Source organism: Pristis pectinata, chromosome 5 (genome assembly GCF_009764475.1).
Source record: "Pristis pectinata isolate sPriPec2 chromosome 5, sPriPec2.1.pri, whole genome shotgun sequence".
Lineage (NCBI taxonomy): Eukaryota > Metazoa > Chordata > Chondrichthyes > Rhinopristiformes > Pristidae > Pristis > Pristis pectinata.
Window position 1 is genome coordinate 99,479,703 of NC_067409.1, and position 24,737 is coordinate 99,504,439.

Consider the following 24,737-nt stretch of genomic DNA (forward strand, 5'->3'; position numbering starts at 1 on the left):
TTTCCCATAACTCCACGTATGTACCTTTGTTGCATTGCTATGTCAATAGCCACACTAGTTTTCCCCACGAAGGCTTACATATGGATCCTGCATCCATTGATGGATAATTTACTGGTGGTATATCAGTATATTTTACCACTTGCAGGTCCAAAGACACATGCCCCTTTTTGTCATTTTCAACCTAGGTGTCATGTAGTGGACAAGATTTGAGGGACAAGTGGCTCTACCTTACTACCTTTCAGGTTTGTACAAGCTTAACCCCATGTACTCCTGGCCATCTTCATGGTGAATCATTCAATGATCTGGAGATGGTTGTGGTGACTGACCAGGTCATCCCTTCCCAACTCTAGTCTTGGTTAGTGCTTAATCCTCTGATATCTTCAGGTGACTGACCAGATTATTCCTTTCCATCTTCTGTGCCTTTGTCGCTGAGATGCTGGTCTTTAAAGGCCAAACCCAGTGGCCAGTATAAGCTGTCCTCTTGCCCTCCATCTAAAGTTTATATGACTTCACTCACAGGCTGAAAATCTTGTATGTCATGTCTTCAGAACACCTAGCCTTGTGCACTCAAGAACTGAAGCTATCGTGTTTTATCTTATGTCAGTTTCACACTTGTCTCAGTATAATCCACATGTACTCCATGTGAGAAAAATAACTCAGGAGACTTTGCATTTCTTTCTGCACACAACTATTTTTATCCCATTTATTTTAAGTCCATGAATTTGTCAACTTAGTGAACTGTTCATTGTCATTAAAGAAATGTCACTTTTTTCTAAATGTTTTAATGGGGAAAAGTCTGAATTTACAAATCCAGACTTGATGGAACCAGGTGGTTACTTATATGCTGACTTGTAAATCTGGTCTACAGAGGAGGAAACTTAGTTAACTTCAACAGCACTCTGTTTACATTTGTACGCTTTGGCTGCATGAGTAATCCTCAGGATATTAAGGGTGAGGAACTAATGGTTGCACCATTGACTGTGAAAGGTAAAGTGGTTGGATTCTTTCTACCGAAGAACGTCATCGCTGGACTCAAGGAACATTTCTGCCATCCATCAGCTATGACTAAATGTTGTCCAGGTCTTATTGCATGTAGGTATTGACTGCTTCATTTTCTGAGGAGTTGTAAATGGGATTGAACATTGTGTAATTATCCCCCATTCTCACTACTGACCTGATAATGAAAAGGTGATGAATAGAGAAGATAATTGGGCTTAGGACAGTGTCCCGGAGGACTCCTGCAGTAATATACTGCACTGGGATAATTCACCTCCAACAACCGCAAACACCTTCCTTAAAGATATGACTTCAACCATTGGAGTGTTCCCTTATGAAGTCCACTGACTTTGGCATTACCAGTGCTCCATGACTGCACATCTGATCAAATGTCAAGGATGTCCAGATGTCAAGGATTCAAATCACCTCTGGAAATCAGTTCTGTAATCCATACTTGAACCAAGCTGTGATGAGGTCTGGAGCTGAATGGCCATGATCAAACCCAGACTGGGCATCAAAAAGTGGGTAATGTTGCTTGACAGCACTGTTGGCATCAACTTCTGACACCTTGTATGTATGTCACATTTTTCACATTAGTGGGCTGATGTCAGCTACATCTGAAGCTGGTTCTGCAGTGCAAACTTTCAGCTGTACAGAAGCAGCTTTCACAAGACGTGTGAGATTTGCTTTGTCATAAGTTAACTACATTTTACTTGAGCTGGTATTAGGGCTTGGAGACTGGTGCTGAAAATCTGCTTTATTTAAGTACACCATCTACTCTAGTATCAATGTACTGTGTTTCACTTGGATGTGTGTTGGTTAAATTTAGCAATGTGATCCTGTGGTCTACTATTGCATGTAGAACAGAGGGATCTAGGAGTACAAGTACTTAGTTCCCTGTAAGTGGTGTCACGGGTAGATAGGATCGTGAAGAAGGCATGTGGCATACTGGCCTTCATCAGTCAGGGCACTGAGTATAGGAGTTGGGATGTTGTGTTGCAGTTATACAAGATGTGAGTTAGACCACTCCTGGAGTATTGCATACAGTTTTGGTCACCCTGTGATAGAAAAGATGTCACTAAGGTGGAAAGAGTGCAAAAATTTACGAGCGTGTTGCCAGGACTCGAGGGCCTGAGTTAAAGGTAGAGGTTGGGCAGGCTAGGACTTTATTCCTTGGAGTATAGGAGACTGAGGGGTGACCTTATAGAGATGTATAAAATCTTAAGGGCACAGATAAGGTGAATGCAAACATCTTTTTCCCAGGGAAAGGGAATCAAAACCTAGAGGGCAAAGGTTTAAGGTGAGAGGGGAAAGATTTAAAAGTGACCTGACGGACAATTTCTTCAAGCAGAGGGTGGTGCATATATTGGAACGAGCTGCCAGAGAAAGTGGTTGAGGCAGGTACAATACCAAGATTTAAAAGACATTTGGGTAGGTACGTGATTAGGAAAGACTTAGAGGGATATGGGCCAAAAGTGGATAAATGGGACTAGCTTTGATGGCCATTTTGGTTGGCATGGACAAGTTGGGTCGAAGGGACTGTTTCCATGCTGCATTACTCTACGACTCTACTGCAGCCATCAGACTTTATTGTTTTAGCACTCTCAGCCATTTCTTGATATAATATGGAGTCAATTGAATTGTCTGATGAAATGCTGCTTTGGATGGAGAGGATCTCAGGAGGATGCTGAGATTGATCACATGCTCTGTCTTCTGGCCAAAAATTGTTATGAAAGCTTCTGCTGTGCCTCGAATTCAGATTATCACATTATCTATTCATTAAATTGTTCTTTGTCAAACCTAGCTGTGGAATGCTTCTGATATTAAACCTGTGACTACACTTCAAAGTTTATCTTTTGGCTATAACCTCTGCAATGTACTGAGTTGGTGAAAAGTGCTGTGTGAAACCACGTTTTTTTTAAAAAGACCCTCAGGATTGGGTTAAATATCATTCACCTTTAATCATTACTGTCCGATCACATTTGTAACATCTGGGCTTTTACTTGCGGAAACTTTGATCACTCCCTCCTTGACTACATACTGACCGGACTATTGACCAGGACTCAACATCACAGCGCATGCGTGGGACCACTCCTTACTACACTATGCAAAATGTGGGTATTAATCCGTCAGTGTGTTAAATATACTCACCTGGTTCAGTTAATGGCAACACACCCCCAAAGATAAAATCTGACAAACTGAGGAAGGGGCGAGGCTTTTTATCACCACAGTTACATCCCGTTCACCGACCCAAACAACAACAACAACAACAACAACAACATCAACGACGACGACGACAGTTGCTTTCGTCTCCGCGATTGTTGAGAGGGGACGCATGCGCGCTAGTCGGACCCTGCCCGCATCCCGCGGGGGTTGGCGCATGCGTCGTCGGTGCCGGACGTGGGGCGGCGGGGCCGGCGGCAGCTTCCTGTCAGTTGTCCGCTCTCGAATGTTTGTGAGTCGCCAGCGGATCCGCCGTTTGAATCGGATGGGAACGCGAGGCGCGGCCGGCAACGATGCTGCGGTCGGCTGGCGTGAGTCCACCCGCATCGCACCGGGCACAGCGCGGGCGGTAGTCACTATCAGTCGGCGTAGGTTAACCCGGGCAGCACAGACGACTGGAGAGGCTGTAATATGAACTGGAATGGGTGCAGGTTGAGTTGTGGAGATTGTGGAGGCTGTAATATGAACTGGAATGGGTGCAGGTTGAGTTGTGGAGGCTGTAATATGAACTGGAATGGGTGCAGGTTGAGTTGTGGAGGCTGTAATATGAACTGGAATGGGTGCAGGTTGAGTTGTGGAGATTGTGGAGGCTGTAATATGAACTGGAATGGGTGCAGGTTGAGTTGCGTTCACCCGAAAAGTACAAGGGAAAATACAGAGTGTATTCAGTGATTGGTGGTGTGAGTCAACCGGGATAACGCAGGGGATAGTAGATTGCCACAAATGTTTGCTGAGATGAATTGACTGGGATAATGCAGTGTAGACTGTAATAAATGTATGCAGGTGGGTGTCAACTAGTTTAATGTAGATTGTAATCAATGTCAACTGGAACAATAAATGTATGGGTAGTTTCTATTTGGGGGGAAGGGGTTACACGGACTATAAAAGCACTGAGGGTTGTATGTATTAGTGATAAATACTACCATGGGTTGAGAATTAGTTGACAGGCAGGATACAGAGTAGAAATAGGGGGTCTTTATCTGGGTGGAAGGCAGTGTGACTAGTTGGGTGCTTCAGGGATCAGTGTTTTGGCCCCAGTTATTTTCAAGCTCAATCAGTAATTTGGCTGAAGGATGAAGGAATGTAACATTTACAAGCTTTTTAGACAGTGGAGGTGGTAGGTGTCGGGTGGGTGAATGCGAGGTGTGAAGAGGATGCAAAGAGGCTCCGATGTGATTTAGATAAGTTGGTTGAGTGGGCAAATGTGTGGTGGATGCAGAGCATTGTGAGGGTATTCACTTTTTAAAAGCAGAAAGAATATTTTTGGAATAGTTATAGATTGGAAAAAGGAGAGGTGCAATGAGACCTGTATGTCCCTGTACACCAGTTGCTGAAATCCAGCATTTGGGTGCAGCAAGGAGTTGGAAAGATAAATGATATATTGGCCGACAACTGCTTGCTGCAGTTATGCAGGGCATTGTTAAGCTCCCATTCCAGAGCTTTTTGTGCAGTTTTCATCTGCTTATCTGACGAAGGATTTTCTTAACCTGATAGGAATGTAATAAAGATCTACCAGACTGATTCCTGGGATGGTAGGATAGGTGTATTGAGAGAGATTAGGCCTACATTCACAGAAGTTTTGAAGAACGAGAGGCATCTCATAGAAACCTATAACAGGATTAGATGGATGTGAGGAGGATGTTCCCGATGTCTGGGAGTCCAGAACCAGGGATCAAGTTGATGGGATAAGGAACATTAGGAACAGAGCAGGAGAAATTTCTTCATTCAGATGATGCTGAATCTATGGAATTCTTTACCACAGAAGGTAGTGGAGACCAAGTCAGTAAATTTATTCAAGAAGGAAGTAGATATATTTCTTCATGCTAAAGGTATCAAGGGATATGGAGATAAAGTGGCAACAGGGTACTGAAATTGATGAATCAGCAATGATTATATTGAACGATGAAGCAAACTCAAAGGACTGAATGACCCACATCACATCTTATATTCTTTGTTTCTATCACAGTCAACTGCGATAGCATGAGATAATGTATAGACTGTATAAATATTTGCTGGTGTCAGTCAACTGGGAAAATAAAGGCTGCAATGTTGAATAATATAGACTGGATCATAAAACCTGCTGGTGAACTGAGATATATTCAACAATATAGCTGCTAATGAAGACTGTAATAAATGTCTGGCATGTGAATAGGGTTGCGGTATGCTATGTTTGCTGGTTTGAGTGGATCTTTCTAATACTGGGTGTAATATAGATTGTACTAAACGTTTGTTGTTGTGAGAGCCAGGTTAATAAATACAGTAACGTAGATTATGATATAAACTAAGAACTGTCTGTGGGAATAATACGGTCTGTAATTGAGACTGTAACAAATGTTTGCTTGTATGAGTGGACTGGGTTCATGTATACAATAATGTAGACTGGTATAGAATAATAAGACTAAGAAATGTTTGGCTTGAGTGGAGCAGGATAATATAGACTAATATATATTTGCAAGCATAGAGAACCTTGTTAAAAGATACTGTACTATGGATCAATTAATGTCTGTTAGTGTGAATGAATTTAGATAATATACTTGATGATGTAGATTGTTATAAATGCCTGTTAGCATGAATAAACTAGCATAATATATGTTACAACATATGCTGAAATATGAACTGAATGTCTGCAGGTGCAAGTAAACTGGGTTAAAATATACTACAATGTAGTTAGACATAGAATTTGGACACACTGAACTTGCTCCTAGTCTAGTCACCTTTGCAAAATCCTCGTAACAAATGTGTGGGGTCTTGTCTAAATTGGGAGAGCTGACCCACAGACCAGTCAAGCAGTAGCCTGGCTTTGATGTCTTCATAGAATCATTCTGACAGGCAACATGCTAGACAACTCCACAATCTCTGGGTGTGTCCTCTTCCACCAACTGGACAGACCCACAGGCATTGGTGCAGTGGTACATAGGTGAGAAAGCTTGCCCTGAAGTCCTCCACATTGATCCCATATCCCATGAACTCGCATGGTTTTTGGTATACATGGCTATGGAAGCTTCCTCCTGGCTATCATTTGATTTGAAGTGTTGAACAACACTTGAAAGAAGCACTGGCACAGAATGTACTCTGGGTGGGAAACTTCTATGTTCCTCACCAAGCATGATATCTTTACTGAGTTGTCCCACTGATGAAGAACATACCTTTCAGAATGGGTATGTGATAGAGATGGTGAGTAAACTCCACAAGGGAAAAATCAACTTGACCTCATATTTGCCAATTTACCTACGACAGAAGCATTTATCAATGATAGCATTGCTAGGAGTCAACACTGTGCAGTCATTCAGGAAATAAAGTCCTGACTTTACATCAGGGACACCCCCTATTCTATGGAACAGATTTGGCCGCATAAAACTGGGCATTGTGGACCATTAACTTGAGCAGAAATGTATGCCATCACAATCTATATCCTCATGGCTTGGCAAAACTCTTGCTCTACCTTTTACAATCAAGCCAGGGGATCAATCCTGATTCAACAAGGAGTGCGGAAGGCCATGCTAGGAGCAGCACCAGACTTGCCTAAAACGAGATGTGAAGCTGTGACACATGACTGCATGTATGTTGAACAGCATGCTGTAGACAGTTAATTGATCACACATTCAATGGATCAGATCAAAGCTTTGCAGTCCTGCAACATCTTGAATGGTAATGGAAAACTGAACTGCTAATGTGACTCCAGCAACAATCCCTGTCCCCGAACTCTAGGCTGATTCATTTGCAGTGATGCTCTACCAGAAATGCTGAATGGATGGATGATCCATCTTGTCTTCCTTTGGAGATCACTACCACCAGAGAAGCTGGTCTTTAGCCAATTCATTTCTCTCCATGTGACAAAATAGCTGAGAGCTATAGATACAACAGAGGCTATGAGACCTGACAACTGGCAATAATAATGAACAGCCATGCCTCTTCCAGTGTAGTTATGCAACCTGACAAGGTGGAAAATTGCCCAGTTGTGTTCACAAAAAGCAGGACACATCTAATATAGCTATTTACTGCCCAATCAGTTGACGCACAACCATCAGCAAAATGACAGGAAGTGAGCTTGGAAGTGTGGTTGAGACAAAGCACTCTAATGTTTATAGTTACAATTTTCACAATATTCAATTCCATTTGCAACAACCCAGCAAATGAAGAAATACAAGCCTGCACACAATAACATTCAGGTATGGCTGGTAGTGGCAAGTAACATTCCTGCTACACAATAGTCAGGCGAAGACTATCTCCAATGAGTCTATCCATTTATGCAGAAGCATAATCTATCAGTCTATCCATTAACCCTTGATGAAGTTGGCTCAATGGCATATTGATTGAAAATACCCATACTCAACATCTTTTTGGTCGCCATTGGCCAGATACTCATCTGGACCAGCAAGTAAATACAGTGACTGCAAGAGCAAATCATGGTGCTGAATGATTTGCTTCCTGATACCTCAAAGCCTTTCCACCACCTAGAGGCCACAAATTGAGGATGGATGGAAAACTTTCCACTTCCCTGGATAGCTGTAACTCCAATGCCACACAAAGCTTGAAGCCATCCAGGATAAGGCAGACTGTCTGATTGGTACCCCATCAGCCACGCTCTCCATTCATTCTTGCCACCACTGGTGTGCAATGTGCCATTTGCAAAATGTACTGCCGTTACTTACCTAGGTTATTCCAACACCACCTTCCAAATTCACAACCTCTACCACTGTGAAGGACAAGAGCTTCAGGTACATGGTAGTAGTGCCATCTGAATGTTCTGTTCCAAGTCACTGACTATCTGACTTGGAAGTATATCACTATTTCTTCATTATTCGCTCTGAATTATGGAACTTGCTTTTTAATAGCAGTTCGAGTTCCTTCAGCCCATGATCAAGAAGTTAGCTCAATACCATCTTCTCAAAGCCAGTTAGGGATGGCCACTAAACACTGGTCTTTATATACTGAAAGAAGTAATCAAAAAATGTTCAATAAATATCTTTTGGCACAGGTGGAATGGGACAATGCAGACTGTAGTCTGCACTATAAAAAGAATCTGGCATGCATGAACGTTGACAACACAGCATTAATACACTCAGCATGGCTTTGTGCATGGGAAATCATGTCTCACAAATTGAATTGAGTTTTTTGAAGAGATGATGAGGATTGGCAAGGGCAGAGTGGTGGGCATTGTCTACATGATCTTTAGCAAGGCCTTTGCCAAAGTCCAGCATGGTAGGCTCATTAGATCACATGGGATCCAGGGTAAGCTAGTTAATTGGATGCAAAATTGGCTGGACGGGAAGAATCAGAGGTGGTGGTGGAGGGTTGTTTTTCAGTTTGGAGGCCTGTGACTGGTGGTGTGCTGCAGTGATCGGTGCTGGGTCCATTGTTGTTTGTCAACTATATTAATGATTTGGGAGAATATAGTTGGCATGGTTAGTAACTTTGCAGATGACACCAAAATTAGTGGTATAGTGGACAGTGAAGTGGTTTATCTAAGATTACAGCAGGACCTAGATGAACTGGGGAAGTGTGTCAAAGAATGATGTATGGAAGGTGTTGCACTTTGGTAAGTTAAACCAGGGCAGCACTTGCACAGTAAATGGTTGGGCCTTGGAAAGTGTAGTAGAACAGAGAGACCTAGGGGTACAGGTACATAGTTTCTTGAAAATGGAGGTACAGATAGATAGGGTGGTGAAGAAGGCATTTGGCACACTTGCCGCCTTCTTTGGTCAGGGCATTGAGTTGATTAGATTAGATTAGTTTATTATCCTACATGCTACAGTGCAGTAAAATTCCTTGTTCGCATGAAGCTCACAGTGTAAACAGTGTACATGGTAGTAATAGATACCAGCAATAAATACAATGATGAGCGCAAAACAGCAGAGTGGTCTGAAAAGAAACGCTAAAGTGACGATAACAAAATAACCAAGAGAGGTAGAATTAAGAGTAGCAGAATGTGGCACCACCACTGGGAAGGGGGTGTGAAAGAGATGATTGGTTCAGAAGTCCGATAGCAGTGGGGAAGAAGCTATTCTTGAGATTTGATGTCCAGGCTTTCAAGCTCCTGTGTCTTCAACAAGGTAGAAGAGAGAAGGGAATAGCTAGGATGGCAGGCATCCTTGACGATACTATTAGCCTTCCTGAAGCAATGCACCATGAAGATGGACTGTACGGAAGGAAGTGATGAGCCTGTGATCGACTGGGCAGTGTTTACCACCTTCTGCAGGTTCTGTCGGTCCAGAGCAGAGCAGTTGCCAAACCAGGCTGAGATGCAACCCATCAGAATACTTTCTACAGTGCATCTATAGAAATTCGAGAGAATCCTTGTGGAGAAGCCCCTTCCCCACTTCCTTAGGTCAACAACCAACTTTTGTCATCTTGGTGATGTTAATGGCTTGGTTATTGTTCTGATACCATGACACAAGGTTCACAATCTCTTTCCTGTACTCTGTCTCATCGTTGGTGTTGATCTGGCCAATAACAGTGGTATCATTGGTGAACTTAAAGATCAGGCTGGTGCTGTATCTGGGCGTACAGCCACGGGTATGCAGGGGATTGAACACAACCCTGGGGAGCACTAGTGTTGAGGGTCAGGGTGGGTGAAGTGTTATGACTAATTCTAACTGACTGAAGTCTGGCAGTCAAGACCACCGGAGTTAGGATGTCATGTTCATCTATACAAGTCGTTGGTGAGATCACACTTGGAGTATAGTGTGCAGTTCTGGTCACCCAACTGTTGGAATTATGCCATTAAGCTGGAAAGAGTGCAGAAAAGATTCACAAGGATCATACCAAGACTGGGGGGCTCAAGTTATAGGGAGAGGATGGATAGGCTGGGACTTTTCTTCTTGGAGCATTGGAGGCTAAGGTGTGGCCTTGTAGAGGTTTATAAAGTCATGAGGGGTATAGCTAAGGTGAATGGTCAGTCTTTTTCTCAGGGTAAAGGATTCTAAAACTAGAGGACAGAGGTATATGGTGAGAGGGGAAAGATTAAAAGGGGACCTGAGGGGTAAGTTTTTCCACAGAGACTATGGTGGGAATATGGAATGAGCAGTCAGAGGAAGCTGTAGAGAGAGGCCTGTACAATTGTAACATTTAAAAGGCATGTAGATGGGTACATGGACAGGCAAGGTTTAGAAGGATATGGGCCAACTCAGTTGGGACGAGTTGGGCCCAAGGACCTGTTTCCATGCTGTATAACTCTGACTCCAATGAATGTTCAATGGAACATGATCTGGGATAAAAAAATGCTATAATAAATGTCTACTAGTGTAAGTGGATCAGGATAATATGGCCTCCAATATCATAAGGCGATATGAGAAATATAGATAGTAATATAGACTGTCTCATGGTCTTTAATGAATGCAGGCTTGAGTGAACTGAATGAATATAAGTTGTAATAAATGAGTACTGGCATCGGTGAATTGAGATTATACAGGGGTTAATATAGACTAATGTATACTTATATACTGTACACGTCTGGTGTGACTGAATCAGGGAAACGTAACATAGACAATACATGTAAGTGTGTATGCCAGGATAATGCAGGAGATATGGACTTTGTTATAACCAGTAATATGTCTCTCCTGGCATGCATCAATGAGATTAATGTCCATTATAATATCTGTTGGCATGAGTGTATAGGGCTTAAAATATATCCTTGAATACACTCATATCTGGTGTGAGTGAACTAGGATAATTCAAGATTTAACCTGGAAAGTAAAATATGTCTGTCAGTGTGAATGAACTGAGGTTAATGTAAGGTTTACTATTTAGTATAATGTCAGCTTGAGTAAACCATGGTAGTTAATGAGATTAATATACAATCATGCTTGCTTGAAAAAAACAGTTAGTTAACTCTAAATGTTTGAGTACACTGGGGTTAATGCTGCAAATTATACCCCCTAGGTGAGTAAATGAAGATGAGTTAAATGTCTGAGATGAGAAAATGGGGTTGATAACTACAGTAGTTTGTAGGTGTGAGTAAAATTGATCTACACTGTAATATGCCGACTTGAAGAAGGGTTAATATGCTGTAATTTATACCTGATATGAGTAAACTGAGATAAGTCTGATGTAAAGCATATCTGTTGGTGATTTAAAGCTGTTGTTGAAATATGTTGTGATGTCAACAGCATTTGGCAAATCATAGTTAATATGAACAGTAATATGTCTGTACGTAAATTGTAGTCGATATAGTAATTAATGCATACACTTAACTGCTATCATATTTTAACTGGGGTTAATCTATACTGTAATTTGTCTCAGCTTGTGTGAGAAAATGCGTTAATGTACTATGCTGATGTGAGTATATCAGGGTTGATATGTACAATAATATGTCTGCCATGTCAGTAAGTAGTGCAACATCTGTGCAGTGAGTAAACCGAAGTTGCTATTTGTCATCAAATGAACGTACATACATATAATTCAGGTGCAGAGTTAGCCACTTAGCTCCTTGAGCCAACTCCCCCATTTAATAAGAGTATGGCTGATCTGATTTAACTCTACCCTGCATTGTTGTCTATCTGTGATTATCTTTCACTTCACTGCTTATCAAGAATTTATCTATGACTGCTTCAAAATATCAAATGTTTTTTTGGAAATCTAAACATACTACATCTCACCATTCCTTTTTTCATTCAGTGCATATTTTGTTTTAAAAAAACTTATTCAATAAATTGTTCAAATATGATTTTCCTTTCACTGTTGATTTGGCCTGATTATTTGAATTTTTTTTCTCAGTGATTCACAATTATATTGTTAATAATAGCTTCTTAACAGCTGTCATCAGAAAAATGTTAGCTACTGGCATGTAGTTTCCTGCTTTGTATCCCCACTTTGAATAAAAGTGAGACATTGCTATTTTCCAAACTACTGGAACTTTCCATAAATCTACAGGATTTTGGAAAATTAAGACTAATGTATCAACCATCTTGCTACCCACTTTTTGGCTTTTCAGCTGAAGCCCATCAGTGCCTTGAATTGTTGATCCGCAGCTTCAACAGTTTGTAGGGATATGTTGTAATGCACACCTGCTAACCTGAATAATGTGTGGAGTGGCCTGAAAGGTACTTGCCTCTTGGTGGCAGACATTGATGTATTTAATCTCCCTCTCAGCTGTTGAACTCGGCACTGGATTCAGAGGAGGAACTCCAAAATGGTCTGTGCTGTGGGGTTGGATGCGCTTTAGGTCTAGCCCTCAGAATAGCTGGTATAAGATTTGAATGGGGATGACCTTGATTTGAAAACAAAAGGTAAATCGTTTATTTTTCTTTATTTTAATTTCATTAACTTAAAACAGCTCAACTTACCAAAGATTAAGTGAACCTTTTTAAAAAAAAGGGTTTAATTATTTAGATCTGAACTATTTTTAAATGTCTAATCTGTACAGGGTATACGACTGATTATGTTAACACTGACTCTCATAATATGATGAGCTGAGCTCGCTTCTGTATTTTGTGTGGCTGGTAATATGAATCAAACTATACCTAATGTATGCTTGATATACTTAGTTACAAGTCAATTTATACATTGCATATAGAGGACTAATGTTAAGTCATAACAGATGTGAAATTTGGGTTAGGCTTAGGGTAAGGGTTATTTTCCTGTCCCTACTCTCATCTCTGGAGCATCTGGATAATAAAGATACCTCAGACTACTATTTATTGACTACAGCTCTGCCTTCAATACCATAATTCCAAGCAAACTCATCTCCAAACTCTTGGACCTAGGACTCAACACTTCTCTCTGCAACTGGATCCTTGACTTCCTGACCAACAGACTGCAATGTAAGGATAGGCAGCAACACCTCTGCCACGATTATTCTCAACACTTATGCCGTCAAGTCTGCGTCCTCAGTCCCATACTTTACTCCCTTTACACTCATGACTGCCAGATTCTGCTCCAACTCCATCTGCAAGTTTTCAGATTGTACCACTGTGGTGGGCCGAATCTCAAATAACGGTGAGGTGAAACAGAGTATAGCAAGGAGATAGAAGGAAACAAAAGAGCTGGTTATTGACTTCAGGAAGCAGGGTGATGCACATCCTCCTGTTACATTGATGGTGCTGAAGTGGAGATGGTTGAGAGTTTCAAGTTCCTTGGAGTAAACATCACCAATAGCCTGTCCTGGTCCAACCAAGTAGGCATTATGGCCAAGAAAGTGCACCAGTGCCTCTACTTCCTCAGGAGGCTAAAGAAATTAGGCATGCCCCTGTTGACGCTCACAAATTTTTAAAGATGCACCATGGAAAGCATTCTATCTGGATGCATCACGGCTTGGTATGGCAACTGCACTACCCAAAATCGCAAGAAACTGCATAGAGTTGTGAACACAGCACATCACGGAAACCAGTCTCCCCTCCATGGACTCTACATTTCTCATTGTCTCCTATAAAGTAGCCAATATAATCAAAGACCCCTCCCACCCCAGAGATGCTCTCTTCTCCCCCTTCACATTGGGCAGAAGATATAAAAGCCTGAAAGCTTGTACCACCGGGCTCAAGGACAGCTTCTATCCCTCTGTTATAAGACTATTGAACGGATCTCTTGTACGATAAGATGGACTCTTGATCTCACACGTCATGGCCTTTCACTTTGTTGTCTGCCTGCACTGCACTTTCACACCAACTGAAATACCATATTCTGCATTCTGTTATTGCTTTTCCCTTGTACTACCTTGATGCACTGATATGATGAAATGATATGGATAGCATGCAAAACAAAGTTTTTCACTGTACCTCCATACATGTGACAATAATTTACCAATTACAGATGATTACCAGATTTGTATTATTTAATACAATGTGTGAAATAACCACCTACATGTAATGCAAGTGAGATTCTAAAGATTTTACATCCAGTTTTGTCAGTGAAACTTAATATGTATAAGTAGATTTAAGCTGGTTATAGTAGTAATGTAATAGTTTCTGTGAGGTTTCTATCTTCCATCAATAAGAGAAAATATACAAAATGCGTTTGATACAGGTAAATACAGGCCATTTGGTTATGAAAGAAATAGTAAAAAAGTGTAGGTAATGTGGTAAGTTATAAGCAAAAAACAGTCTGCTGGAGGAACTCAGTGGGTCAGGCAGCATCTGTGGAGGGAAATGGTCAGTCGATGTTTTGGGTTGAGACCATCTGGACTGCCAGAAATGTCGACTGTCCGTTTCCCTCCACAGATGTTGCCTGACCTGCTGAGTTCCTCCAGTAGATTTTTTTTGCTCCTAATGCTAGCATCTGTATTCTCTTGTGTCTGCATTGTAAATTATAAATCTGCTTAATCAACTGTATAAATCTGGTAATATAGATGAAACTGTCCAAATGCTGTCATGCAACTGAACCTTACAGATCATAATTTTGTGATGGTATGTGTGCTAAACCTAGAATGAAACTTGGCCAAATGAGTAAATGCAGCAACAGATACCTCTTCTAGCTCAACAGTGATTATTATGATCTGCTGGCCATTTTTTCTTGTATTTGTGTTTATAGTGCAATATTTGCTCACATTTGGAATAGTAGTTATAGTTACTTAGTTTATCGTATGCTGGAGTTTTTTCAAATTTTAAAAATATGTTTTACAAGAAGGTTAATTTTTTGTTATCTAATTTTATCATGCTTGGAATATTCTGAAGCTTAAATTGTATTGAAGCACATTGACAAGAACTGCATGCCTCTGGATACTGCTGTCTTCCTATTGAATTCACAAAACTTAACAACAATATCATCAACCTGTGTCATTTCTTTATAGAATCTGAGCAGTGAATTTAGCTGAGTATTTTGCATCTGACTAGTGAATATTTGCTGTTCTTTGATTTGCGTGGGGAATCTGATCTGGTAACAGTCGAAAATGCATCTCTGTCTTGTGTGCTAAATGGAAACAGTCCATCACGATCTCTTTGGCTGATATAATCAGAATGCATCTATCTCACTGACGAGAAGCATTTCAGTATTGATCATCTTGAATAGCAGAAGGGTGATGGGGATGATTTATAATTGCTCTTGCACTAGTAGGAAATAGTGTCAATTGCTATAATAACTTCTTTTGAATTGAATTGGCCCACATCTGTTGCATTAAGCAAATAAACTTTATGGTTTTGGAAAATACTCCTTTTACTAACACAAAAGGTGGTGGTAGTGGTACCTGAGAGGGTGTGGTGAAGACTAGCAAATTGCAGTTAATCTGTTTTGAAGGTGATGTAGGTAGAAGGTGGATGCAGTGGTTGGGTGTTGGCAAAGTGTTGGAACATTGATGCAGTTACTGGAAATTGGATCTTTTTTAGTTAACTGTTGTGAAAAATTTTTAAATCTTGATGTTCGTTATTTTTAAATACATGGTTTATTTGTTCAATTATGCTTCTATTTTTGAGATTTGCAAGTAAAAATACATATGGGGGTTGATGGGAATGGATATTCTATGTTAGACTCAAGAAAGAATGAAGAGTTTTGTATTTTTATATGGCACCTTGTGTTTGAAACCTCTCAAAACATTTCCCATATGATGTTACTTTGTGGAATTACTGTTGTGTGTTCAAAAAAATGGACAATCTTGTGCAATTCCACACGGTGATGAATGAGTGGTTGTTTTAGTGATTTTTGAATAAGCAAGGAATTTATTGTGTAGTGTTATGTAATATTATGTTATTGGGTGTCTAACTGAGTAGATATTTCCTACCAGTTAAGTCTCTGGAACACTACTTGTGATGGTTTAGACCATGAGGCAGTGTGCTGGAAGATGTTCTTAATCAAAATCTCTTTCTTTCTACATTAAAAATGGGATGATTTGAAATGTGTTTACAATATCCCCAATTGTTTTTATTATCTGTTTTCATTATCCTCAAAGCAGATGAATATTTTGCAAAAATGCTTGTATAAAAAGCACTGCCTGGATAAAATATGATTTTTTTTAATTTGATGCATTTCTAGTCCGCAGATGAGGTCACAATGAGTGAGTGAATCGGTTTTGATTTTGGGAAAAGGAGTAATTCACATTGACTGTACTTCATGTGCAAACCTGCAAAAGATCTTCATTAAATTTTCCAAGTTATTGCCTTTCTGTTCGTATATGTATTTTATGTACATAGAGGAACCTTTAACTTCAAAAGATAAATGGGGAAAATGGGAATTTAAGTAATTTGTAAATTGCAGTATTTATTGGTATCCTTCCAGATGGGTTTTTTTGGTTGTTTAGTTTCCCAGATTTGTACAGTGATATATGGTGCTCTTGTTATGTATTGAAGTATAAGGTCTCATCGAAGATGGATGGAGTGTGAATTAGAATAAGTCACATGGTGGTACAACACTAGGATGGAGTGTATCCTATCTTATTCCACCATGAAGTGCATTTGCAAGTTTTTAAATCCAAGAACCTGAACATAGATTCACATGTTGAGGCCATTTGGCTCATTGTGTCCATATTAAATTTTTATTAAAAAAATTGCAATCCAGCCTGATCCATTTCCCTAGCTGTTGATCTGTAGTCCAGTAGGTTATTGCAATTACTGTTGCAAATGTAAGTATACTTTTTAAGTGAAATTAAAGTATATTTTTTAAACACTCCTTTACAACAGTGTGATTCCAGACCATCCTTCTCCACCCCCTCCAATCATCCTTTGGATTAAAAAATTCTCCTCAGTTTGCCACTAATGCTTTTCCTGATTATCCGAAATCTCTGCTCGTGTTACCATTCAAAGAGAAGTAAGTCCTTCCTGTCCACTTTGTCTGTCTCTTTGGATATCTCCTGTGTACCCACTCTGTTGATCTTGCACCCTTTTTCTGCAATGTGATGACAAGAACCATATGCCTAACTAGTGTTTCATACAATTCCAGCATAATTGATAGCTAATAAAGGATAATTCCAGCAATATAGATTGGCTAATAAAGGATAATTTGCTGCCTTAACTTATTCATGTGTTCTGTTAACTTCAGGGATCCATTTATTACTTTAGAGCCCACCTGGCCAGTCCTTTGATGTCTCTGTACAACCTGCAGATACCTTCCTCATTATCAACCACACAGGCTTGAAATCTGACATCAAATCTATCATCAAGACTGTGTCTTAGTCCACAAAAATACACTTCTTCCAATATATGCTTTGTCCCATTCGTCTCTACCTCATTCCTGTCAATATCTTCTTTGTACAACAGTGCTGTACAACTTTCTAGTACTTTTTGACTGTCTCATGGATTTTGTTGTCCAAAAGTTCAGTTATTCTGCTTCAAATACCATTTTATCAAGCACACTTAATGGGCACAATCCTTCATTTGTTTTCCTTGGAGCAGCAGAGGCTGAAGGGGAACCTGATTGAGATGTATGTAATTATGAGGGGGAAAAAGATAGGGCAGATTGAAACATTTCCCCATAGCAGAGGGCATAGGTTTAGGACAGGCCTATAGAAGACCATTGTTTTAGGAGATAGTCATACAGGCCCTTCAGCCCACCATCTAGTACCCATCTATACCAATCCCCTTTTCCCACACTTGGTCTATAGCTTTCTATGCCTTGGCAAATCAAATTAGTATCTGGATACTTAAATATTGAAAGACTGCCCCCACCACAGGTTTAGCAGCAAGAATTCTTTTGAAGAATCTGAGGAAAAACTTTTTTCACCTAGAAAGTGGTTGGAAAGGGGGTGGTGGAGGCAGTCTCTCAACATTTAAGCATTTGATATGTCAAAGAATAGAAGCTCATGGGCCAGCTACTGGAAGATGGGACTAACAAAGATGAGTACCCAATTTGGTGGGCTAAAGGGCCTGTTTCTGAATTGTATGAGTTTGTCTCCTAAACCAATGGTCCTCTGACAGTCTGCTCCACTATGAAATACTGCCCAAACAATAGAGATTCATGATAAGACCCTGAAAAATATGGATCATTTTCCATATCTTAGGAGCCACTTCTTAGCAAGCCAGTTCCAACTCCAGTGAGAAGTTCGTGATCTACAGAACAGCAAAAATCCCCATGCTCCTATACCTTTCTGAGGTGTGAACTATGTACTGTGGGCACCTCTGACTGCTGCACAAGTGCTGCCAATGCTCTCTCCTTAAAATTGGCAGGATAACCAAAACAATGTCAGGTCAACATTCATAGTTTTGAGGCTTTAAATGCATTCTGCCTGATGCAAAAGGTAGGTGGGCTGGCCACATTTTTTGTTACATGTCCGATAACAGACTCCAAAAATGGGCACTCTATTCTGAGAGAAATTATGTTTGATCAATTTTCTGCAATTCTTTCCTGAAATAATTTACTGGAAGGCTTTGAATAAGGCACAAAATCAAAAGTTATTGCAGAAAGTAAAGGAGATGAAGGAGGTAACATATTGGCACAGATAGAAGGTTGGCTGGCTAACAGGAAATAGAATAGGTGCAGATGGGTCTTTCTCTAATTGGCAAGATATAATGACTGGTGTGCCACAAAGATTTATATAAAAGACTTGGCTGAAGAAATTCAAGTTATGGTTGCTAAATGGAGGGAAGTAAATTGTGAGGAGGACATCAGCAATACAGATAGGTTAAATGAGTGGACAAAGACTTGACAATGGAATTTACTGTGGGAAAATGTGAAATTGCCCATTTTTGGCAAGGAAGATAAAATATCTTACTTAAGTGGTGAGCGAATACAGAAGATGTGGTGTCTGAGTGCATCATTTGCAAGTGGCTAGTATGTAGGAATAGCAAATAATTATGAAAATTAACAGAGTCCTTGGCCACCTTCACTGCTAGGATGAGGTCAAATGTAAATTAGAAGAACAACACCTCATTATCTGCCAGGGTAGTCTACATGAATATTGAATTTTCTAATTTTGGGTAACCCACTCCTCCTGTGTTTTATTTCCCCCTTCTTCTAATTCACCCCTGGTCTTCCCATTTTTTGCTCCCTTTCCCATAGCCCTCCTCCCCCTCCTGGTTCCACATACTTCACCCACTGAGTCCCCTCCCCCCCCCCCCCCCCCCCCCAATCTGGTTTCATCTGCCCATCTCTCCCTTAAATAATTCCCATTACCACCTCTCGTTTATCAGATTCCAGCACTTGTAGCCTTTGTGTCCCTGCTTATCACCCTCCAGGTCCTTTCTCCACCTTTGCCCTCCCCTTTCCCCACCTGGTGTCATCTGCACCTCCGCTCCTCTATATCTATTTACCTGCTTCCACCTATTACTCTCCTGCCTCTGTTTCCCAACTTGACCCCTCCATCTCCCCCACCTGTCTCCATCTACTTATCATTCCTCATCCCTCCTCAGTTCACCTATCGCCCACCAGCCCCTGTTTCACCCCTCCTGCTCTCCTCTAAACTGCTGCCTTGACTCTCCACTTTCATTTGTGATGCAGGGTCTCAACCCGAAACGTCAACTATTATATTACCTCCACAGTAGCTGCTCGACCCATTGAGTTCCTCCAACAGTATTTTTTTTGCTCCAGATTCTACCATCTGCATTCTCTTGTGTCAACAGAATGTCACTGTTTAGTGCAAGGGAAATCGAATGCAAAAGTAGGGGAGTTTATATTTCAGCTATTTTGGGCATTAATGAGACCACATCTGGAGTACTGTGTACCGTATTTGTCTCCTTGTTTATGGATATAAATGCAATGGAAGCTGTTCATAGAAGATTTACTAGACTAATTTGTGGAATGGGTGGGCTGTCTCATGAGAACAGGCTGGCCTTGTATCTGTGGGAGATCAGAAGAGTGAGAAGGGCCTTGATTGAAACTTAAGAACCTGAAGGGTCTTGACAGTGTAGATGTGGTGAGTATTCTCTTTTGTGGGAGGATCCAGAACCAATGAGTCTCTGTCCTGTAACTGATCAAAGTGGAGAAGAAATGGAAAGGCACTGACAGTCTGGAGTCTCTTCTGGAGTATATGGAAGGGAGCACACCAGCTCCCAAACTACCTCTTCACCTTCCTTGTTTAATACTACCTGCTCTACCTGTGGCAGAGTCTGCAAGTCCCACATTGGTCTCATTAACCACAGAACAGAAGTGGGACTAAATCATCCTGGATCCTGAGGGACTGACTGAGAAGATCAAAAATGAACTTTTAATAAAGCCAATTACATAGTTGTAAAAGGGTGAATTAGCTTGAGTGATTTGAGAAATTAGATTAAAAATTTTGCCAGTAGACTGAACATTTGGACAATGGATAGGGGGAATCAGGCAGGAAAGTGGACAAGCTACAGGATCGGCCACTTATATCCTCTGAATAGCAGAGCAGGTTTCAAAGGGTCAGATTGTAGATCTGATTTATCTCATTTCCTTGTGACACAGGACAAATTCTCCCATTGTTATGAAAGGATTTGTGCTTGCATTCTCTGGATTTGGTCCAGACCACTGAATTAGCAGTTTGTTGGTTCTCTTTCCATATTTCTGTTTGCAATTTATCTTGTGGAGGGTGGGAAGGTATATTTCTGTCTGATATGTGAATCAATCTATAACAGCGATGATATTCCAACATTTAAAAAAAAGTGTAAAAGGAATGTGACTGTCATTCAATTTGTAACAACGGTAGTGAGATCTATTGAGGATCATCTTGGTTTTCAAGCAGCTTGTAAATCAGACCCACCCTTTTTATTCAGAGATTGTGTTGGTGGTTTGCTTGGAGTTACTTGGAAGGGTTTGGAAGCTTCAGAGATGGATCTACTTTTGCAGGTATCTTCTGCATGCTTCTGTACAGCTGAGGCTCGGATACAGATGACATGAGCCAGAATCAAAATAATTATTTTTACATCGTGACCGAAACTCTGGATCATCCAGAATTTGCCTAAGCAAGGAGTTTGATAACTTGATTCTTGTAGAATTAAGAGTTGAAGTGGATAATGGAGTCAGCCATTACAAGTATATATGTTTGCAGATTTTTTTTTGAGTGGAACACATGGAATAATGAAAACAATAGATTAAGAACAGACCAAATGATTATAGACATGGACAGAGAGCCCATTTAAGGAACCAAACTGGTCTTGTGTCAATAGGTGGACTTGGTGTCAGTAGCATATGTGTTCTGGATATGGACCACAATGTAGAAGGTCTGCCAGGTAAAATGTTTCACTGCATTGAAGATCACAAAGATGTAAGGATTGACAGAGCATAATAGTTTACCACAATTGAATTGCGTATTACTAGCAATGAAAACCAAAATGCTCTAGAAACTGGGGAATTTAAGCAGATAGTGGAATGGTGAAGAAATTGAATGATTAAGAATTTAAAGTTAACCAAGACTATTTTGGAAGTTCTTGCAGATGGGTGGGGGAGGAGAACTTTCTTCCTTTCCTATTTTTGTAAGTATGTTCCTACATTTTAACCATTTTGTTCAATTAGGTGAATAATTGTTGCTTTTATTAATGGCACTAGAGCTGTTGAAATCTTTCTTTTGTCTGTTGCAAATTTTGAGACTGCTGTATTGTGCTGAGGTGGAGATGGTTGAGAGCTTCAAGTTCCTATGTGTAAATATCACCAAACAATTTGTCCTCGTCAGCCACGTAGACACAATGGCCAAGTATGCACACCAGTGCCTCTACTTCTTCAGAAGTCTAAGGAAATTTGGCATGTCCCCGATGACCCTCACCAGTTTTTCCAGATGAACCATAGAAATCATCCAATCTGGATGCATCACAACTTGTTGTGGCAACTGCTCTGCCCAAGGTCACAAGAAATTGCAAAGAGTTGTGAACACAGCTTGGTCTGTCATGAAAACCAATCTCCCTTCCATTGATGACACTTGCTGCTGCCTCAGGGAAAGCAGACAACACATTCAAGGACACTTCCTACCCTGGTCATTCTCTCTTCTCCCCCCTTCCATTGGGCAGAAGATACGGAAGCTTGAGAACATGTACCACCAGCCTCAAGGACAGCTTCCATCCTGCTATTATAAGGCTTTTGAACAGACCTCTTATACGATAAAGATGAATGCTTGATCTCGCAGTCTACCTCATCATAACACTTACACATTATCTTTCTACCTGCACTGCACTTTCTCTTAAACTGCAGCACTATATTCTGCATTGTTTTTTGTTCCTTTTGTACTCCCTCAGTGTACTTGTGAATGGAATCATCTGTCTAGATGGCATGCAAACAAAAGCTTTTCATTGTATCTTGGTACATGTAACAACAATAAACCAATTACCAATTATTGTCGTAATTTTGTTGTCAGTGGTCTCTTGTACAGATATATTCTGCATCTGTGATCAAGATTTTATTTTTACCATGCAATAATTATTATTATGATAAAGAAGCATGGAGTCTGGACAGTGAAGGTTTTAAATAAATTGGATATTGTAATCTTACAACTGCTTTAATCTGAATCTACTGAGAAGATAGACAAATTCACACTTGAGGTGAAGCTAGACACTGTCTTCTCCATAAATACTCTGTACAGGAGTGGAGCAGAGGCTGAATATTTTGAAGTGAGCAACTTGGATTTTGTCCAAAAAAGCCTTTCTATTGTCTATAATGAGCAAGTCAGGAGTATATTGGAACACTCCCTGGTCGTAATATTTGAGACGTTCAGTGTCATTCAAGACAAAGTGATCGACGTTGCTGCAGTAAGCACTACCCGGAAGTTGCACTTCATAAACTTGCTTAGGGCTCCTCAAAGGTATATCCCAAATTTGTGGCCTTCTACTTTCCAAGAAAGCTAAGGGCAGAAAGTTGATGGAAGTATCATTGCTCGCAAGTTCCCATCCTAAATTTTGCACTATTCTGATTTGAAGATGTATTATTATTCCTGGGTCATAATCCCTTCTCAACAGCAAAGTGTGAGTACTTTTGCCACAAGTACTTAAGCAGTTTATGAAGTTGGCTCACTATCAGCTCCTCCAAGGGCATTTAGTAATGGGCAGTAGAACCTAGCCTTGGCAGCAAAGATGGCATCTTGGGAATAAACTTTAAATAGTAAGTGAATGAATACAGTTGCCTGCCTTGTAAGTTCAATTTGAATTTTTTATCATTCTTCATAAGAGATGTGTAATTTTCTTTTGGATATTTTATTTTCACTAGTTCCAAATGATAGGGATATTAATGAAGCTGACCAGAGTATCTGTCAGTGCTCCACCCTCGCACTCATTTTGATGTATTCAACTGGTCCTTGTGCTGCATGCAAACAATTTGGACTATGAGAACATATTGCTCTGAAATGCGAAGTGGTAACTTCCTGGAGAACACAATAACACGGGTATTCTCTCTTCCCTTCTTCTTCATCTCCCCATGTGAATTTTGATTTACTCTAGCTTGTTTCTATCAAAATTGAACCTCTTATGGGTTCAGTATAACCTGAAGTAAATGTTATGTATTTTTAGCAGGAGTATTTTTGTGACATATTATTTAAGAACGGCTGCAAACATAAGCCAGGAGGTCCAGATACTGCAGGCCCAGTGAGCCTAACCTCAGTGTTGGGAAAGTTACTGGAGGGGATTCTGAGAGACAGGATTTATCTGCTTATGGAAAGGCAAGAACTGATTAGGGATGGTCAGCATGGCTTTGTGCATGGGAAATCATGACTCACGAATTTGATTGAATTTTTTGAAGAGGTGACCAAGAGGATTGATGGGGGTAGAATGGTAGACATTGTCTGCATTGGTTAATGAGATTTTGGCAAGGACCCGCAAGGTAGACTGGTCTGGAAGGTGAGATCACATGGGATCCAAGCCAATTGAATACAAGCTTGGTTTGGTGGAGTCCATGGGCAGTAGTGGAGGGATGTTTTTCAAATCGGAGGCCTGTGACTAGTGGTATGCTGTAGGAATTGGTGCTGTGTCCTCTGTTGTTTATCAATTAAAGATTTGGATGAAAATGTAGGTGCTATGATTAGTAAGTTTGCAAATTACACCAAAATTGGCAGTGTGGTTTGGAAGGATATGTGCCCAATTCAGGAAGGCACCTTGGTCAGTATGGACTAGCTGGGCCAAAGAAACGCCTGTTCTGGTATGTCTCTGTGTTGAAAAGGGGAATTAAAATGAATATTAAACATAATTAATTTGATTTTGAAAATGCAGGCCTTGTACTTGAATGTAATCACAAGGGACAATCTAGCTTTACCTAGTTAAAAGCAGGTCTGACCTTATTAACTCAAATCCATGCCATTTGAATTTCACTGCAGCAGAATCCAATAAGCTGCTTCAGTCTGTAATTCACATTAACTGGGACTGAAAACTCCTGTAGATCAAGCAGCGAGATTTGATGATAGAAATTTTGCACCTGATAAGACAGGTAGATTTCAAGATGAATTTTCCTCATGACATTTAAATTTGTAGTGTTGTCACAATTTAGTCAAAGAAAAGATATAAACAATTTTGAGATTTCTCAGCAAAATTATTTAAATATTTATTGTAGATATTTAGCTTTAGGTGATTTTTACTGAGCCATGCATTTCACTGTGTGTTTCAATGTACATGTGACTAATAAAGATATCTTATTTTGTATAGAACTTTTGTACTACAAACCAATTAATTGGTGGCAATAAGATTGCAGGTAGACTGCAGAATCCTTCTTTAATTTAAATTTTGTTTCACAGGGCAAATGTTTATTTGTATCTGCCTTGCAGGGTATACCATGGAAATTATAACTGT

General features: G+C 40.3%; 1 protein-coding gene across 2 annotated transcripts in view; it reads left to right on the plus strand.

Annotated features, from left to right (window-relative positions):
* The first annotated feature begins 3,207 nt into the window (after positions 1-3,207).
* Positions 3,208-24,737, plus strand: part of atp2c1 (ATPase secretory pathway Ca2+ transporting 1) — a 92,659-nt gene continuing 71,129 nt past the window's right edge. The window contains exon 1 of one of the 2 annotated variants that reach the window (XM_052015495.1): positions 3,208-3,530. In XM_052015495.1, the coding sequence (XP_051871455.1) occupies positions 3,513-3,530 (18 nt within the window). In that variant the 5' untranslated portion in view covers positions 3,208-3,512. The remainder of the gene's footprint in view (positions 3,531-24,737) is intronic. The other variant, XM_052015494.1, reaches the window with a different exon arrangement.